The sequence below is a fragment of the Zasmidium cellare genome (assembly GCF_010093935.1).
Source record: "Zasmidium cellare ATCC 36951 unplaced genomic scaffold M409scaffold_8, whole genome shotgun sequence".
Lineage (NCBI taxonomy): Eukaryota > Fungi > Ascomycota > Dothideomycetes > Mycosphaerellales > Mycosphaerellaceae > Zasmidium > Zasmidium cellare.
The window spans coordinates 720,141-735,938 of NW_022986952.1; the positions used below are offsets into that span (position 1 = coordinate 720,141).

The 15,798-nt window shown below is 53.6% G+C and overlaps 5 protein-coding genes across 5 annotated transcripts; 3 read left to right on the top strand and 2 right to left on the bottom strand.

Moving 5' to 3' along the window:
* Window positions 1–694: 694 nt before the first annotated feature.
* On the bottom strand, window positions 695–2,134 carry M409DRAFT_64555 (uncharacterized protein; the record flags this gene model as incomplete). Its single annotated transcript, XM_033816130.1, has 1 exon — window positions 695–2,134. One exon carries the CDS (start codon window positions 2,132–2,134, stop codon window positions 695–697), a length of 1,440 nt encoding a protein of 479 aa, XP_033671112.1.
* An 885-nt stretch (window positions 2,135–3,019) lies between these two features.
* Window positions 3,020–8,453, top strand: M409DRAFT_64556 (uncharacterized protein; the record flags this gene model as incomplete). Its single annotated transcript, XM_033816131.1, has 3 exons — window positions 3,020–3,299; window positions 3,360–3,430; window positions 3,504–8,453. 3 exons carry the CDS (start codon window positions 3,020–3,022, stop codon window positions 8,451–8,453), a joined length of 5,301 nt encoding a protein of 1,766 aa, XP_033671113.1.
* A 1,353-nt stretch (window positions 8,454–9,806) lies between these two features.
* M409DRAFT_64557 (uncharacterized protein) lies at window positions 9,807–10,649 on the top strand (the record flags this gene model as incomplete). The annotated part of the gene is made up of 1 exon (XM_033816132.1): window positions 9,807–10,649. The coding sequence occupies one exon, from the start codon at window positions 9,807–9,809 to the stop codon at window positions 10,647–10,649; it is 843 nt and encodes a 280-aa protein (XP_033671114.1).
* A 674-nt stretch (window positions 10,650–11,323) lies between these two features.
* Window positions 11,324–12,742, top strand: M409DRAFT_51968 (uncharacterized protein; the record flags this gene model as incomplete). The annotated part of the gene is made up of 3 exons (XM_033811951.1): window positions 11,324–11,380; window positions 11,442–12,699; window positions 12,738–12,742. The coding sequence occupies 3 exons, from the start codon at window positions 11,324–11,326 to the stop codon at window positions 12,740–12,742; spliced, it is 1,320 nt and encodes a 439-aa protein (XP_033671115.1).
* A 253-nt stretch (window positions 12,743–12,995) lies between these two features.
* M409DRAFT_19827 (uncharacterized protein) lies at window positions 12,996–14,914 on the bottom strand (the record flags this gene model as incomplete). The annotated part of the gene is made up of 2 exons (XM_033805110.1): window positions 12,996–14,744; window positions 14,792–14,914. The coding sequence occupies 2 exons, from the start codon at window positions 14,912–14,914 to the stop codon at window positions 12,996–12,998; spliced, it is 1,872 nt and encodes a 623-aa protein (XP_033671116.1).
* Between the last annotated feature and the right edge of the window lie 884 nt (window positions 14,915–15,798).

The following is a 15,798-nucleotide window of genomic DNA, read 5'->3' on the forward strand; positions in this document are numbered from 1 at the left end:
GAGTGAGTGAGTCCTCACTTACTCCGTCACTCAATCCTTTACTTACTCCATTACTTACTGCCTCACTTAGTTCCTCACTTTCTTACTTGCTCCTCCACTTACTCGCTCATTTGCTCCCTCACTTGCTCCCTCACTTACTTATTTATTTACTTACTTGTTGATCTACTTGCTTACTTACTTACTTAGTGTGGAAGGAAGTGAGGGAGTAAATGGGCGAGCGAGTAAGTGAGTTGGCTGAGATACCCAGTGCAGTGATTTATCATATGGAAGAAGGTAGTATCATTCATCGCTTTGATCTGGTACTATAACGTGTTGGCTATGCCACTGACGTCTATCCCGATGAACTCTTCTCACATTACCTCCTCGAGAATTCCCCTCTCAATCTTTCAATTCCTCGATTCTTGCTCATGTCTCACGTTTCACGTTGAATGTCGTATTCTTCCATTCTAGTGCTGACGTTGACGCGGCTCTTGGCTGGCAGCTTGGCTGCCATGCTTGAGAGTCTTGGACTGGAGCCAGCACATGGGATTCCACCATATTCGGGCCGCCTGCTTCGTACTTGACGTGTGTTCACTACTGCTGCGTGTGATGCACCGTCGGTCTCTAAAGCTTCTGCTGCGGCTAAACATGTAGCTCGCTGCTCGCTTTCTTCATAGCACTTGGTTCAATACATTCGTCCGTGCTTGCTCGGTGCTCACTCCCCTCGTCGTCTCTTCGTTCCAACGTGGCCATTAGTCCCAATGTCGCCATCCGCGACGTCGTCGCCGTCCACAAATTCCAGCTCGTCCGCTTGCGCTGTGCTCTTTCTCCTGAATTGGCCGGTTCCAATGGCCACAATCTCGTCCTCGCTGTCACTCTCGCCCATGTCCAGTAATACTGGCATGCGGAACTCTTCGCCTGCGAATTTGCCTATCCTGCCTTCCCGCTCTAGTTGCTCTTCGTCCACCGTCAATACATCCACGTCCTCGTCTTCCTGATCCAGTCGCCTCTTCGTCAGCTCTGCCGTGTCGTGTATGTCGAACTCGTCTTCCTTCTCGATATATTCGACGTTCTCTTCAACCTCGACGAAGTCAGGCGCGAGAGCTGACCAGCGCTGTGGCGTGTTGATTGACCAGAGATATATCCTGCCGCTTTCCACACCAGTTGCTGCAACGAAAGCTCTTGTTGGATGCCACTCCACCGCTCCCAGCTCCTCTTTCGGTCCTTCCAAGATCTTGACGAGCGATCCATGTCCGCGCTCCCAAATGTAGATGTCGTGATTCATGAGCGTAGAGGCCATGACATAGTCGGCGTTGCTGCTGAATGCAACATGGTTCCAAGACAGGCGATTGACGACGTCTTGAAATTTGTGCTCGACTTCGAGGCGTATACTGTCCGGTTGGAGGTTCGGGTCCGAGAGGTCTGGCAGCTTGATCGTACGAATGATCGTGTCTGAAGCATTCACCAGCAGATCGCGGCCAGAGCTGCTTAAACGTATGAGGAGAATCGGCTTGCTACAAAGTCGGTTGCTGTAGACTGTCTCTTTCGTTTTGCTGTCAATGACGTTCAGCCATCCTTTGGTCGTGCCAGTAATGATATGCGATCCAGTCGGCGTAAAGGCAGCGACTGTCGTAAAGTGCTTTGCGTCCGCCTTCTCGTTCCCCTCGATCTCGTGCGGCGCACGCTTCGGTAGGTTGGGCAGAGCCATCTGCTTGACCTTTTTGCTATCTGTGAAGTCTGCCAGAACTGGCCTGTACTCGTACAGTGCAGCAACGCAGATATTGAAATTGGACGGATGCAGTTCGGCGATGTAGACTGGCGCACCTAGATTGACCGTCCGTACTCTGCTCCCATCTTTCAAGTCCCATAGTATGACCTTCCAATCGATGCTGCTGCTCAGCAGATATCGCCCACTCTTCTCCCATGACAGCGACTGGACGGTGCGCCCAGATGTGTGGCCCTTGAGTTTGCGCGCGACGCCGTTGGTCTCGAGGTCAAAGATGGCAATCGTGCCCTTAGCAGTGCCGGATGCCAGGAGATCGCCGCGGTGAGAGAAGCGGATGCAGACTGCCTGGCCGGATGATCGCAGGCGGGCAGTGAGCGTTTCGGGGATGTCTTGGGCGAGCAGGACCGGGTCGGAGAGAGGCAGGTTCATCGTGGAGGTAGAGCGTCGAGTCTACAGTGAGTCATGCAGGATGCGAGTAGAGACTACACAGCCGAACTATGGTGCATCATATGAGGCAGGCCGCAGCAATAGTGAATGACTGGAATGACTGGAATGCGCGCTGCAGGAGGCAAGCAGAGGCACCAGTCACTGCTGCTGTTTCTCCTTTCTTCAGGTCGACACTTCACGACTGCGGCGACGACCTCTTCACTGCACTCTCCGACTCTCTTGCCTGGTGCGAGAACATCTGAGCAGAAGTGATTGGAGCAGAGCGCATCTTCTCAAGTTTGGGGTGTTGTTCGCGTGCCACAGCGAAGATCCCTGTCACTTTGCGCTCGGACCATAAAGCTTGGCAGTCGCCCGCTGAAGAGGTCGCCTGCCTACAACCGACCACCACCTCCATCACACCCTCGACACCCACCGTCAACCATCACAGAATCGCCCGGATCCTCGCGATACTGCCTCTACCCTCTGCGTCGACCACGGAGACACGCTCCAACCCATCCCTCAGTCGCCAGCCGGCCTGCGATTGACCTCCGGGCGCGTGACAGACAGCCCGCCCGACGACATTCTTACGAGCGCGCGGCGCACCGTCCCATCAGCGGCATCCCACAAACGACGACGGCGTCATAAGAGAGGAAGGAGCGATTGGTTCGAGGGCGCAAGGCGCGTGGGCGGCCCTCACTGAGGTCGCGCCAGGTTGATAGGGGAGAGGTGGCGGAGAACAAAACCGGCCAGTGAGGTGGAAGCGACGTGCCAACAAAGCGCATCACCTTCAAAGGAAAGCGAACCAGAAGCGAACCTTTGCGGTCAAGAGCACGTACGGAAGATCAGAACAAGCACACCTGAAGATTGCACACACACCCGACCGTCAACATGGCGACCTTCGCGAAATCGTTGGCGCCTCTCAAGACGGTGCAAGAGATCCAGTTCGGACTCTTCTCACCTGAGGAGATCAAGAGCATGAGTGTATGCCACATCGAGTATGCAGAGACGTTGGATGAGCAGCGCCAGCGGCCGCGCGAGAAGGGCTTGAACGACCCTAAGCTGGGCACCATCGACCGTAGCCAGATGTGCGCGACCTGCGGCGAGAACCAACAAGAGTGTCCTGGGCACTTTGGCCACATCGAGCTGGCCGTCCCAGTCTTCCACGTCGGTAGGTTGCCGCTCAGACGTCCTTGACCTTCAGTTCACATGCTAAATATCACGTGACTAGGCTTCATCACCAAGATCAAGAAGATCCTCGAATCAGTTTGCCACAACTGCGGGAAGCTCTTGGAAGATGAAGTAAGTCTCTCTCATTACCCTCACAAACGGTAAGCCATCGTCTCAGTATCAGTACTCACATGCATGCCTGCAGAACAAGCCAGAGTTTGCCATGGCTCTGAAACTTCGCGATCCGAAGCGGCGGTTCGAAGCAGTCACACGCCTCTGTAAGCCAAAGGACGTTTGCGCAGCAGACATCGAGGACAAGCCTGAGGATGGAGATCCCAACGACCTCAAGAAAGACAAAGACAAGCGCAGGGCTCACGGTGGCTGTGGAAACACTCAACCCACCATTCGCAAGGAGCAGCTCAAGCTTACTGGCACGTGGAAGAACCCCAAGGGTGAGGATGGCGAAGACGGTGGTGTTGAGAAGCGGACGATCACGCCGCAGATGGCTTTGAACATCTTTCGCAACATCTCCGAGGAAGACCTCCAGCGCCTGGGTCTCAATGTCGACTACGCCCGTCCTGAGTGGATGATTCTGACGGTGCTGCCTGTCCCACCGCCAGCAGTCCGTCCCAGTATTTCGATCGACGGCACGAGCCAGGGCATGCGCTCAGAAGACGACTTGACCTTCAAGCTGTCAGACATTATCCGTGCAAACTCCAACGTTCGTCGTTGCGAGCAAGAGGGTTCGCCACAGCACATCCACGATGAGTTCACTGGTCTGCTGCAATACCACGTGGCGACGTACATGGACAACGATACTGCTGGTATCCCTACCGCCATTCAGAAGACTGGTCGTCCAGTCAAGGCCATCCGCGCACGTTTAAAGTCCAAGGAAGGTCGTCTGCGAGGTAACCTCATGGGCAAGCGTGTCGACTTCTCGGCACGTACCGTCATCACTGGTGACCCCAACCTTGAACTCGACCAAGTCGGTGTGCCTCGATCAATCGCTCGCGTTCTCACCTTCCCAGAGCGTGTCACTGTCTACAACATCCACAAGCTCACCGACTTGGTGAGGGAAGGACCTGACGGCCACCCCGGCGCAAAGTTCATCATCCGCGAAGACGGCTCAAGAATCGACTTGCGTTACCACAGGAAATCTAGTGGGATTCAGCTCCAGCTAGGCTGGGTTGTCGAGCGACACATCGTGGATGGCGACTACATCATCTTCAACCGACAGCCGTCGCTGCACAAGGAGTCGATGATGGGTCACCGTGTGAAGGTCATGCCTTACTCCACATTCCGTCTCAACTTGTCCGTCACATCGCCTTACAACGCCGATTTCGACGGTGACGAGATGAACTTGCACGTTCCTCAGTCGCACGAGACCCGCGCTGAGGTTGCCAACCTCTGCGCCGTGCCCCACAACATTGTCTCGCCACAGAAGAACGGTCCTTTGATGGGTATCGTGCAAGACACCATGGCTGGTATCTACATGATGACGCGCCGCGATGTCATGCTCGACTATGAACAAGTCATGAACATCCTTCTTTGGGTTCCAGGCTGGGACGGCGTCGTTCCACCTCCCGCAATCATCAAGCCAGTCCCCCGATGGACGGGCAAGCAGATAATATCGCTTGCACTGCCATCAGGACTCAACATCATGCGGCCCAAGGAGAACCACATTCCTCTCAGAGAAGAGAAGGATGATGGTCTGGTTGTCATGAACGGTGAGCTCATCTGGGGCCGTATGGTCAAGGGCATTGTTGGTGCTTCTGGTGGCGGTGTTGTGCACTGCATCTTCAACGACCGAGGACCTGATGCCACCGTCGAGTTCTTCACGGCAGCACAGCGAATCGTCTGCTACTGGCTCCTACACAACGGCTTCAGTGTCGGCATTGGCGATACCATTCCTGACGCAGAGATGGTCGAGCTTATCGGAAAGGAAGTTCTTGATCAGAAGCACACCATCGACGAGTACGTCAAGGAAGTGGAGACTGGCAACATGGAGACGCTTCCCGGTATGACTATTCGAGAGACATTCGAGTCCAAGACCAAGGCGGCGCTGGACAATGCTCGAAACAAGGGAGGTGATGTCGCCTACCAGCGCATGAGACCGTGCAACAATGTCGGAACCATGGTGAAGTCCGGCTCCAAGGGCTCAACCACGAACGTTTCCCAGATGACGGCTGCCGTCGGACAGCAATCTCTTGAAGGCAAGCGTCTTCCATTCGGCTTCAAGGATCGTGTACTTCCTCACTTCCCCAAGGACGACTACTCACCAGCTTCGAGGGGTTTCGTCGAGAATTCCTACCTCCGTGGTCTCACTCCTCAAGAATTCTTCTTTCACGCCATGGGTGGTCGTGAAGGTCTCATTGACACTGCTGTCAAGACTGCCGAGACTGGGTACATCCAGCGTCGTCTTGTCAAGGCACTCGAGGAAGTCATGATCAAATATGACAGCACCGTTCGCAACTCGCTTGGCGACATCCTGCAGTTCACCTACGGTGAAGACGGTCTGGATGCCGTGTACATTGAGTCGCAGCCTCTGCAGATCATCAGCGCTTCTGATGAGGCATTCGACAAGAAGTACAAGCTCGATGTCATCAATCCTCAGCACAAGAACCAAGCTCTCAGCCCGAATGTGCTGGAGATGGCCGCTGAGCTCCGTGGTGATGTGGAAGTCCAAGAGCTTTTCGATGCCGAGTACGAAGCAATCAAGCATGACCGTGTGAAGATCCGCAGCAGTGTCGATGATGCAGACGAGAGTCGCTATCTTCCACTCAATGTTGGCCGCATGATCATGAACGCACGCGATAAGTTCAAGATCACCGACAACAGCAAGAGTGACTTGGATCCACGAGACACCATTCCCAAGGTCAAGGCGATGCTCGACAGACTCAAGATCATCCGAGGTGACGACGAACTCTCCAAGGAGGCCGATCTCAACGCCACCCTGCTCTGCAAGGCACTGTTCCGCTCGCGACTGGCTTTCAAGAGACTGGTCAATGAAGACCACTTGAGCAAGCTGGCATTGGACAACATTCTTGGTGATATCGAGAATCGATTCCTGCGAGCTCTTGTCAGCCCAGGTGAGATGGTCGGTGTCCTTGCCGCGCAGTCCATCGGTGAGCCGGCCACACAGATGACGCTCAACACCTTCCATTTGGCTGGTGTGACTGCAAAGACGACAACCAAGGGTGTGCCTCGTCTCAAGGAAATTCTGAACGTTGCCGATAACATCAAGACACCAAACATGAAGGTTTTCCAACAGCCGGAGAAATACGACAACCAAGAGACTGCCAAGGAGCTTCGATCTCTGGTTGAGCACACCAACCTTCGAGGCGTCACAGAGGAGACGGAGATCTACTACGACCCTGATATTCAGAGCACAGTCATCGAAGCAGACAGGGATATGGTCGAGTCTTACTTCATCATTCCCGAAGACGGTGCAGAGTCTGTTGATTCGCAGAGCAGGTGGCTTCTGCGTCTCGTACTGAGCCGTCGTCAACTGCTCGACAAGGGCCTTACCGTGACCGAAGTGGCTGGAAAGATCAAGAATGTCTTCTCGTCAGATGTTTCCATCATCTTTTCCGACGACAATGCGGACGAGCAAGTCATTCGTATTCGCATGAACAACCAGAACAAGGAAGAAGAGTCTGAGACCGAGGAAGAAGACATGCTCAAGCGTCTTGAAGAGTACATGCTCGACAAGGTCGTCCTTCGTGGTGTTGAAGGCGTGCGGAGAGTCTTCGTCTCGTCTGGTACCAAGCTCCACGAGAAGCCTGACGGGCAGCTGGTGAACAACAACAGAGAAGCCTCGTGCAAAGAGTGGTATCTCGACACGGACGGTGTGCAACTGCAGAAGGTTTTGGCTGTGGAGGGTGTCGATGCCACGCGCACGACATGCAATCACTTCCAGTCCATCATGGCAGTCTTTGGCATCGAGGCAGTCCGCGCTGCGTTGATGAGGGAGATGAAGGATGTGCTGACCAACGACGGCTCGTACGTCAACCACCGACACATGGCCATCCTTTGCGACGTCATGTGCGCACGAGGCGAGCTGATGGCAGTCACCCGTCATGGTATCAACCGATCCGACACCGGTGCCCTCATGCGTTGCTCCTTCGAAGAGACCGTCGAAATTCTCTTCGACGCAGCTTCATCTGGTGAGCTGGACGACTGCCGTGGCGTGTCGGAGAACATTATTCTCGGCCAGTTGGCGCCAAGTGGTACTGGCGAGTTCGACATGCTTCTCGATACCGAGATGCTCAAGTCCGTCAGTGCCACGCAGCGACCCATGCAAATGGGTATGGGCGCTGGCGCAATGTCACCAATGGCCGACGGAGCACAAACACCTTACGACCAGAACTCGCCCATGTCCGAGAGCGGCTTTACTGGACCAGACTATGGTGCCAACTTCTCGCCGATCATCCAAGCAGGCCAAGACGAAACTGGCGGTCTCACGGCGTACGGCGGTGGCTTCGACGGCGGTTTGAGTCCTTACCGCGGCGGCATGAGTCCTGGCTATGCACCACAATCTCCATTCAGCAGCATGAGCCCGACTTCCCCAGGTTACAGCAACTACTCGCCTACGTCGCCCTCATTCGGCAATTACTCCCCAACATCGCCGTCGGCAGGCATGTCCAGCCCTGCCTTCGCCATCACGTCTCCTGCGTACTCGCCAGCAAGCCCGGCATACACGCCCACATCGCCCAACTACTCACCAACATCCCCGAAGTTCAGCAGCAACAACAAAGTCTCGCCGACTTCACCCAACTACAGCCCGACGTCGCCAAATTACTCTCCAACTTCACCCAACTACTCGCCCACATCGCCCAACTACAGCCCTACCTCGCCGGCCCATGCGCCAGGCAGTGCGACATCACCCAAGTACTCTCCAACGTCTCCACAGTACAGTCCGACGTCACCGCAGTACAGTCCGACCTCACCTGTCTACTCTCCGACGAGCCCTGCCTACAATAGCGCTGGCCCAAGCAGTACCTCTCCAACCTCGCCCAAGTACAGCCCCACGTCGCCGATATACAGTCCCACGAGCCCAGCTCAGAACGGGTACTCGCCAGCGTCACCGGGTGCGAAGCAGAGTCCGACGAGTCCACAGTACTCTCCTACCAGCCCGCAGTACTCGCCAAAGTAAGTCCACCGCGAGACGCTTGATGACCGCGCATGCTGATTGTGTTGTAGCTCTCCCAAAGACGAGTCCTAGTTCTTGACTTCGATACTGCATGACTACAGATCCATTCTGCATCAAATGAGATTCATTTTCGAGCACGGGGGCCGGGTCGAAGAGCGAAAGCGTACTCTTAGCTGAGCACACGTCACACCTCTTGCACCGACTTTGGCCAGCGTCCAACGTCACGGCCTCCCTCTTTTCACTGTAACAATTATTTTCGAGCGTTCATGGCAATGCATTGGGACGGCGTTATTAGAAGACCTCTTCCTTGGACAATAGAGAAAGAGAAACCACACGAAAGCAAAAAACGAGATACCAAGGACTGGAATGGATGGGTGGACTTGGTGGAAGCGAGGGGTGGATGCTGCATGGGTGGTTCGGACGGTGTCGAAAAAAAGTGTTTTCTGTGTGCCTCATAGATTGACACTGTGTTTTCCTCAGAGGCTTTGTTACTGCTTGCTTTTGCATCAGAGTTTTGCATGCTGCTTTTGCAGCTAGGGTGGCCTATTTTGGTGTGTGTTGCGTCGAAGGTTGACGTTGGGCTAATACTTGTAGAGCCCACGGATGATACCCAATGGGAGGCAGAACAGTGGTTTTTTTTCGGGCGGGCAAGAAGGAAGGGATCATTGCCTCCGCCCAAGAATGCGCAAAGAAAGAAAGGGATATGCGACATGTGACGAGAATTGGGACCTGTTTTCAGATAAGATGAAAATTGCAAGGAGCGCCCTGCGCATGTTGCATCAAAACTTATTTTCCCTTTTTCTTGTCTTCTCTTCGCTTGTGAGATCTGATCGGGTCAGGTCTGTGAGTGTTGCTCAAGCCTCCTCCCCTCTTGCGGTGCATCGTTGACTGCTTGTGGGGGTTTGGAATGCAGAGTTGGGATAACGACCAAAAGGCTTTCTCCGGCCTTCACTCGCCATAACACTCTCCGCGGTGTGTTAGTATCCCACCTCCTTCGTCTCTGGTGCCTCCTCCGTGCTGTCGAAGTGCTTTCTCTGACCCCTTATTTATCCCGTTCGACTGCCCGGGAACCACGACGGTGTCTAGGAATTCACACCCTGAGCATTTTGAGCCAATTAGGTACGCGCTCAATCTAACACTAGTCTTATTGTAGAATAGCCCCAGCGGCCGAGACAGATTTGGTGACTACGACTCACGAATGTTCAACAACATGCAAATGCAAAGGCGTCAATCGAGGTCAATACCACTGGCCAGATCAATTGACCGGAACTCATTGGATTTGAAGCGCTCAGTCTCCTTCTCCCTGGCAACGTGGACTTGAAGAACACATGAAGAAAAGAAAGACAAATTCGTGAAATGGCAAACAGCGAGTTCCAATACGTCAGGTCCTTCGAGACATGGGATGCGCTACCACCCTCCAACTGGATCGTCGTACGAATCGATGGACGAGGTTTCAGCAAACTCTGCAAAAAGTACGATTTCGCCAAACCGAATGATCGGCGAGCATTGGATCTCATGAACGCAGCGGCAGTGGAAGTCGTCAGGTCCTTTGTCGATATCGTGCTTGCATATGGCCAAAGCGATGAATACAGCTTCATCTTCCACGAGAGCGCACAGCTCTTCGAGAGGCGAGCGGTGAAACTGGCGACGAGTGTGGCAACGCAGTTCACGGCAGAGTACTGCATGTTGTGGCCGAAGTACATGCAAGGCGTCGAGTTAGAGAGACCTTGGCCGACTTTCGATGGAAGATGCGTGTGCTATCCGAAGCGCAAGATCCTGAGGGATTATCTTGCTTGGAGACAAGCGGACTGCCACATCAACAATCTTTACAACACGACTTTCTGGAACTTGGTGCTGAAAGGGGGCCGGACTGGTACTGAAGCTGAGGAAGAGCTGAAAGGGACCGTTAGTGGAGATAAGAATGAGATCTTGTTCACCAAGTTTGGGATCAACTATAACAAGGAAGATGAGATCTATCGCAAGGGAACGGTCGTGTATCGGGCGTATGATCTGGAGGTCAATGGCCAAGAAAGGAACAAGGAAGCTACCGAGGGAAGCAAAAGTCAGCTCGAGAAGGAGAAGAAGAGGAAAATGAAGGCTAAGATCGAGGTTGAGCATTGTGATATCATCGGTGACGGCTTCTGGGAGAAGAGGCCGTATATTCTGGCTTCGAAGAGAGGAGAGGATTACGGGGAGTGACATCGGTCTCGTGCAACAAACTTCAGGGCTCTGACAGCATTGCCAGTACCAGACGAGGCCCGGACTTGAAATATTTGACTGCCGATAAGATTCCCAAGCAGCCTCAGCACAGAGAAGGAATCTGGTGCAAGTTATTGCAACGGAAAACGACTCGGAGAAATGGTGGAACTGATGTGGATGAGCTCTGACAGGGTTGTCGTGATTGGTCAAGGAAGCGAGATCTGGACTCTTTCACGTTGACTCCTTTACCTCCCAAAACAATCATCGCTACCTCGATGACACAGAATCGAACGGCGAGTCCAAGGTGAACATGCTGTACGACTGAGGCTTCGGCGGGAACGCAGACTTGAGACTGTGTGATGTGAGCCCATCGTGAGACTCCACCACCGCCAGCTTTGGACGACAGCGAGTCCACTACCTCAACGTCGAATCCATCAAAATCGACATCTGGTATCAACATAGCTCCAAGCATACGCCCTAGCGTACGCACGTCATACAGTGGTATGTGAATGCCTGGTCAGTTTGTATCCTTTTAATAATACCTCGACGGGCTCAGCCGCAGGGACGCGACGAGATCCACGCACTTTGGCTTTCAGCTCGCGTAGAATCCTGCTCCCTCTTAACAATGCAGATGCCTCCGCCAGTGGGATTCGTGGTGAACAGATCTCTTTCCAATGTCCGCAGTCGTCAAGAGGACGAAGAGTGGTTGTATCACATGCCGCATAAGACGGGTGAGTGAAAAATCTTTGACATTGAGGCCAATGGGCATCAGCTCTAATCGTTGACTTCTAGGTCAAATGTGACGAAACGAAACCCGAATGCAATAGATGTACGAAGACTGGAAGGAAGTGTGATGGCTATAGCGAACTACCCTTTTCGAGACGAGATTTGCACGCTGCAAGTCTATCAAGATCAAGCAATTCTCCTTCGCCCGGCAGCAGCAATGAGATCGGGCCATTGTATACGCTTGTCAACGACAGAGCCTTCAACGACACACTAGAGAAACGATACTTTCAGTTCTTCCGGTCGAAAACCGTCGCCAGTACGAACTCCCTGATCGCCGCCAACTTCTGGGATCGAACGGTGTTGCAAGCATGTCATCTAGAACCGGCTGTCAAGCATGCAGTTCTTGCGCTTAGTGCATGGCATCAGTATTCAGATCATGCCTCCGAATTGCAGCATCGGGATTTTGCAGACAGGCAGTATCAGATGGCTTTGGAGAAAGCTAGAGATTTAGTGTCCTCGGCGAACCCAGCAGACATCGACAAGGTTCTGACAGCCTGCGTGGTGTTCATCTGCTTTGAGAGTGTACGGGGGAACTTCAAAGACAGCCAGCTTCACATGGACAACGGTCGAGCCATTGCAAGACAGCACGCGAATAGACTGAAGCAAGGACACCGAAGGCAGGATCTCATCGAAATCCAACAGACACTCTTCCGGCTGGATCTACCTGCGGTCTGTTTCTCAGACAAGAGCTCACCCTACCACTACACGATGGAAGACTTCCTCGCCACGCAGCCGACACTCATACCTTGGGAGTTCCAAACGATCTTCGAAGCTCGGGACTCCCTCGTCGACCTTTCGCGCTGGATGCTCATTCTCGGCCAAGAGGCAGACGTTGCATTCGATGCCGCGGACATTGCAGCCATGGCCAATATCCATGCGGAAAAGGAGAAGTGCGCACAACGGTTGCGTCTGTGGTATGACTTCTTCGAGCGGGTCGCAGCGAAGTCAGACCAGTCGATGCAACTACTTATCCTCAATCTACGGCAATGGTATCACGGTTGTCAGGCGATCGGCAAAGCGGAGCTGATGGGCCCTGAAACCAGATGGGATAAAGTCCAAGACCATTTCGAAGTCATCATCAACGTCAGCGAGGAGATCGTAAGGCGGCTAGCAGCAATAGGAGACAGCGGCGCTTCCTTCAGCTACGACATCGGCTACATCATCGTCGTCTTCCTGACAGCAACAAGATGTCGAGACCCCTTTCTCAGACGGCGTGGGATTCAGATCCTCCGCGCTCTTCCGCGGCAGGAGGGGCTTTGGGCGAGTATACCCGCGGCGGCGGTTGCTGAACGGTATATCCAGCTTGAGGAAGAGGGTCTTGAGCAGGTACGATCGAAGGAGGATGTCCCTGAGTCACAGAGGATTCATAATATCGATATCGCCGTGGATGTGCCGAGGAGTCTTGCAAAAGTGTATTATAGTACGTATGACGAGCTAGGAAATGTTTTTACTAGGGAGGAGGAGGTGAGGTGGTAGATATAATGAGAGGATATGATACAAGATCCAATCAAGCTGAATTGTTCCAAGAAGCGAAGAAGATATTACATGATCTGGTTCCTCTCAAGGCAAATAATTCGCCAACGACCCCGGCGTCCCACCCACAGGCTTCACAACATTAAACTCCTCAATCTCCGCCGTCCCATTCAGCAGCGCCAAATACTGCTCAATCGTACAACTCGTCGCCACCGAATACAAATTACAATCCGGCGCTGGCGGCGGCGTCGGCACAACATTCTTCTTCCACCAAGTATCCTTCAAGCCCGTCGTGCTGTAATTATTCTTCTGTCCTCCAATCGACACCTTCCCCGTGGCGATATCCTTATTCATCAACACCCGATTGAAAATCTCAAACGCCGTGCGCGGTTGATAAGCCGCGACATCGTGTCCGGCCTCAAAGACCCGCGAAAAGGAGAAATTGCCATGTTGCCGCACCAGACCGCCTTTCGTGTCGTTATGGCAATCATCGATATCCGTGTGAATGTACTGGTATCCCGCCTCCCGAAACGCCTCCGCGCCGCTCCAGTTCGTCTGAAGACTGAGCTGCTCCGCGCCGTTCCAGGGACAGCGGTAGTCCCTATCGCCGTAGACGAGGGCGACTTTGACGCCGCTGTCGAGGAGGTACTGCATCGATTGGGCGCCCGCGATGCGCACGGGGTCGCCGGTGTTGTAGAACATGTTCATCTGCGTGGAGAGGGAGTCGGAGGTGAAGTTGAGGGGCACGCCGAGGGCGCGCTGGACCCAGGCGCGGTTGAAGTAGCCGATGAGGTGCGAGGGCGGGAAGGGGTCCGGGTTCTCGTGGGTGATGTCGAAGACGGAGCGGTTGCTGACGGCGTTGTAGGCGCCGAGGACGTATTGGAGGCAGTAGAGGGTGGCGTCGGCGCAGATTTGGTTGACGGTGGCGTTGGTGCTGTAGTTTTCGGAGTCGTAGGTTTCGCCGAGGGAGCGGCACTCTTTGACCATGTCGAGGCAGCCGCCTTCTTTGGTGATGTTGGTTTTGATTTCGGTGTAGAGGTCTTCCGGGAGGATTTGGAGGTCGTAGGTGTTGTTGTAGGCCATGTCTGGGTACCATTCTCCTTGGATTAGCATGTCGGTGCAGCCGTTTGTCCAGCCTGCGCTGTCGATGTTGAGGATTATGCTGTTGTTCAGTTCTCCGTTCCTGATCTTGACGTTTTGTTTGACCGTGTACTCTGCGGATACAGGCACCCAGTAGCCTCCGTATGAGTTGCCCCAGAGCGAGATGCGTTTGTCCGTCGTTTTGTATTCGGGGAATGAGGAAAACCAAATCTGCGAGAACTCCCAGAGCGTGCGAGCCGCGTTGACGCTGTTGTTGGTAGCCTTCGAAGTCTCTTGACTTGGGAATATTCCATAGAGAATAGTGCTGTTCTCAGCGAGAACGCTGCCGTTGTAGCTGTCAAAGGTCTCGACGCCGGTCGATGTGGTGCTGCCCACGAAGGTCAAGTCCATAGTTGACTTGATGAGTGTATCGTACGAGAAGCCAGCGCCGACAGGCTGGTCGACATAGAGGACGTTGACATTGTTTGTCATGGACCACGGATTCGTCTCGGTGCTATTGCTGTCGCGGAGTACAGTACAAGGCCCGCCTGACTCTGCCACTCCGTACATGGAAGATTGGCCTGGCCCTCCTGCTAGGTAAATCGTGGTGGGTGCATGTTGAGGGTTGCGCCTGGCGCGGAAGTACCAGAAGAACATCGACACATTGTAAGGCGAAGAGGCATCGTTATCAGCGAGGTCGGCGGGGATATGTACATAGCCTGCGTAGGCTTTTGCTCTGGTTTCGCAGATGTTCGTCTGTCGTCGTTAGCATCAAACAGGATGGGGATAGCGCAGTCAGTCACCTCTTTGTAGGAGATTGATACTCCAGGTCGATCAGGAACTTGTTTGGTGATAATATCCTCAGGCTCAGGAGGAAACGCAGCGAAGGTGCTTCCTGCGATTGTCCATAAAGGAAGAAGCTTCATACTTTTAGGCCTGAAGTCAGAACTCAATCAAACAGAGAAGTGAATGAGGAAGGTTGCAAAAATCTTCTCGATGTTCAATGTTGGTGGAATGGAAATCTGATCCCGGGGCTCTGACTTATTGATATACGAATTGGTACATCTTCAGCTTGATCGATTTGACCTATGCGCAGATGCATACTATGCACTCTAGCGGGTTGTCTTGACGTCGAAGTTGGCGGCTGAGTCCATGTTGCAAGCAATCGTGAAGCTAGGGAGCTCGCCAGACAGGGCCATTGATGGTGATGATGACTATTTTGGCGACAAGTCCAATGAGTGTCTCTATTCAAAGCGTCTGTCCCACAGTCTTGCACGTGGTTGTGCTTGCAGTGAGGCCCTTGCTTTGAATCAGCCACCAGCTGTTGTCGAAACCCAGCCTCAAACATGGCGAGTGGGCCAATCAGAAGCCGCTTTGACAAGACTGCAATCAAACAGCATGTGAATCCTTCCATTAGCCAGACAGGCAGTCGTAGGGCAAGCCACGATTGAACGACCGCGAGGCTTGCAAAGCAACATAGTCGGCTGGACGCTGTGGTAGCTGTGGTCCTGAAAGTCTGCTCTTTCCCTGTTGTAGCAACGAATGGCCTATTCAGGGATTCTCTCACTGCGCTCCAAGGCATGATCTGTGAAAGTGCTTAAAGAAACGCGCTGTCGCCATCAGAACAAGTGTTTGCCCTGCCATTTCATGTTGTTGTCTGTTCTTGAATTTCAAAGAGTCAAGGAGGCGTCGACAGCAAAATGTCCAGCCGAACGTCCCCATCCTTGACCTTGCGGCCGTTATCCCAGCGCAGAACTGAAGAACAAGTCGACAGCGAGCGTACGAATTGAGGATCTCCAGTCCCAAGTAG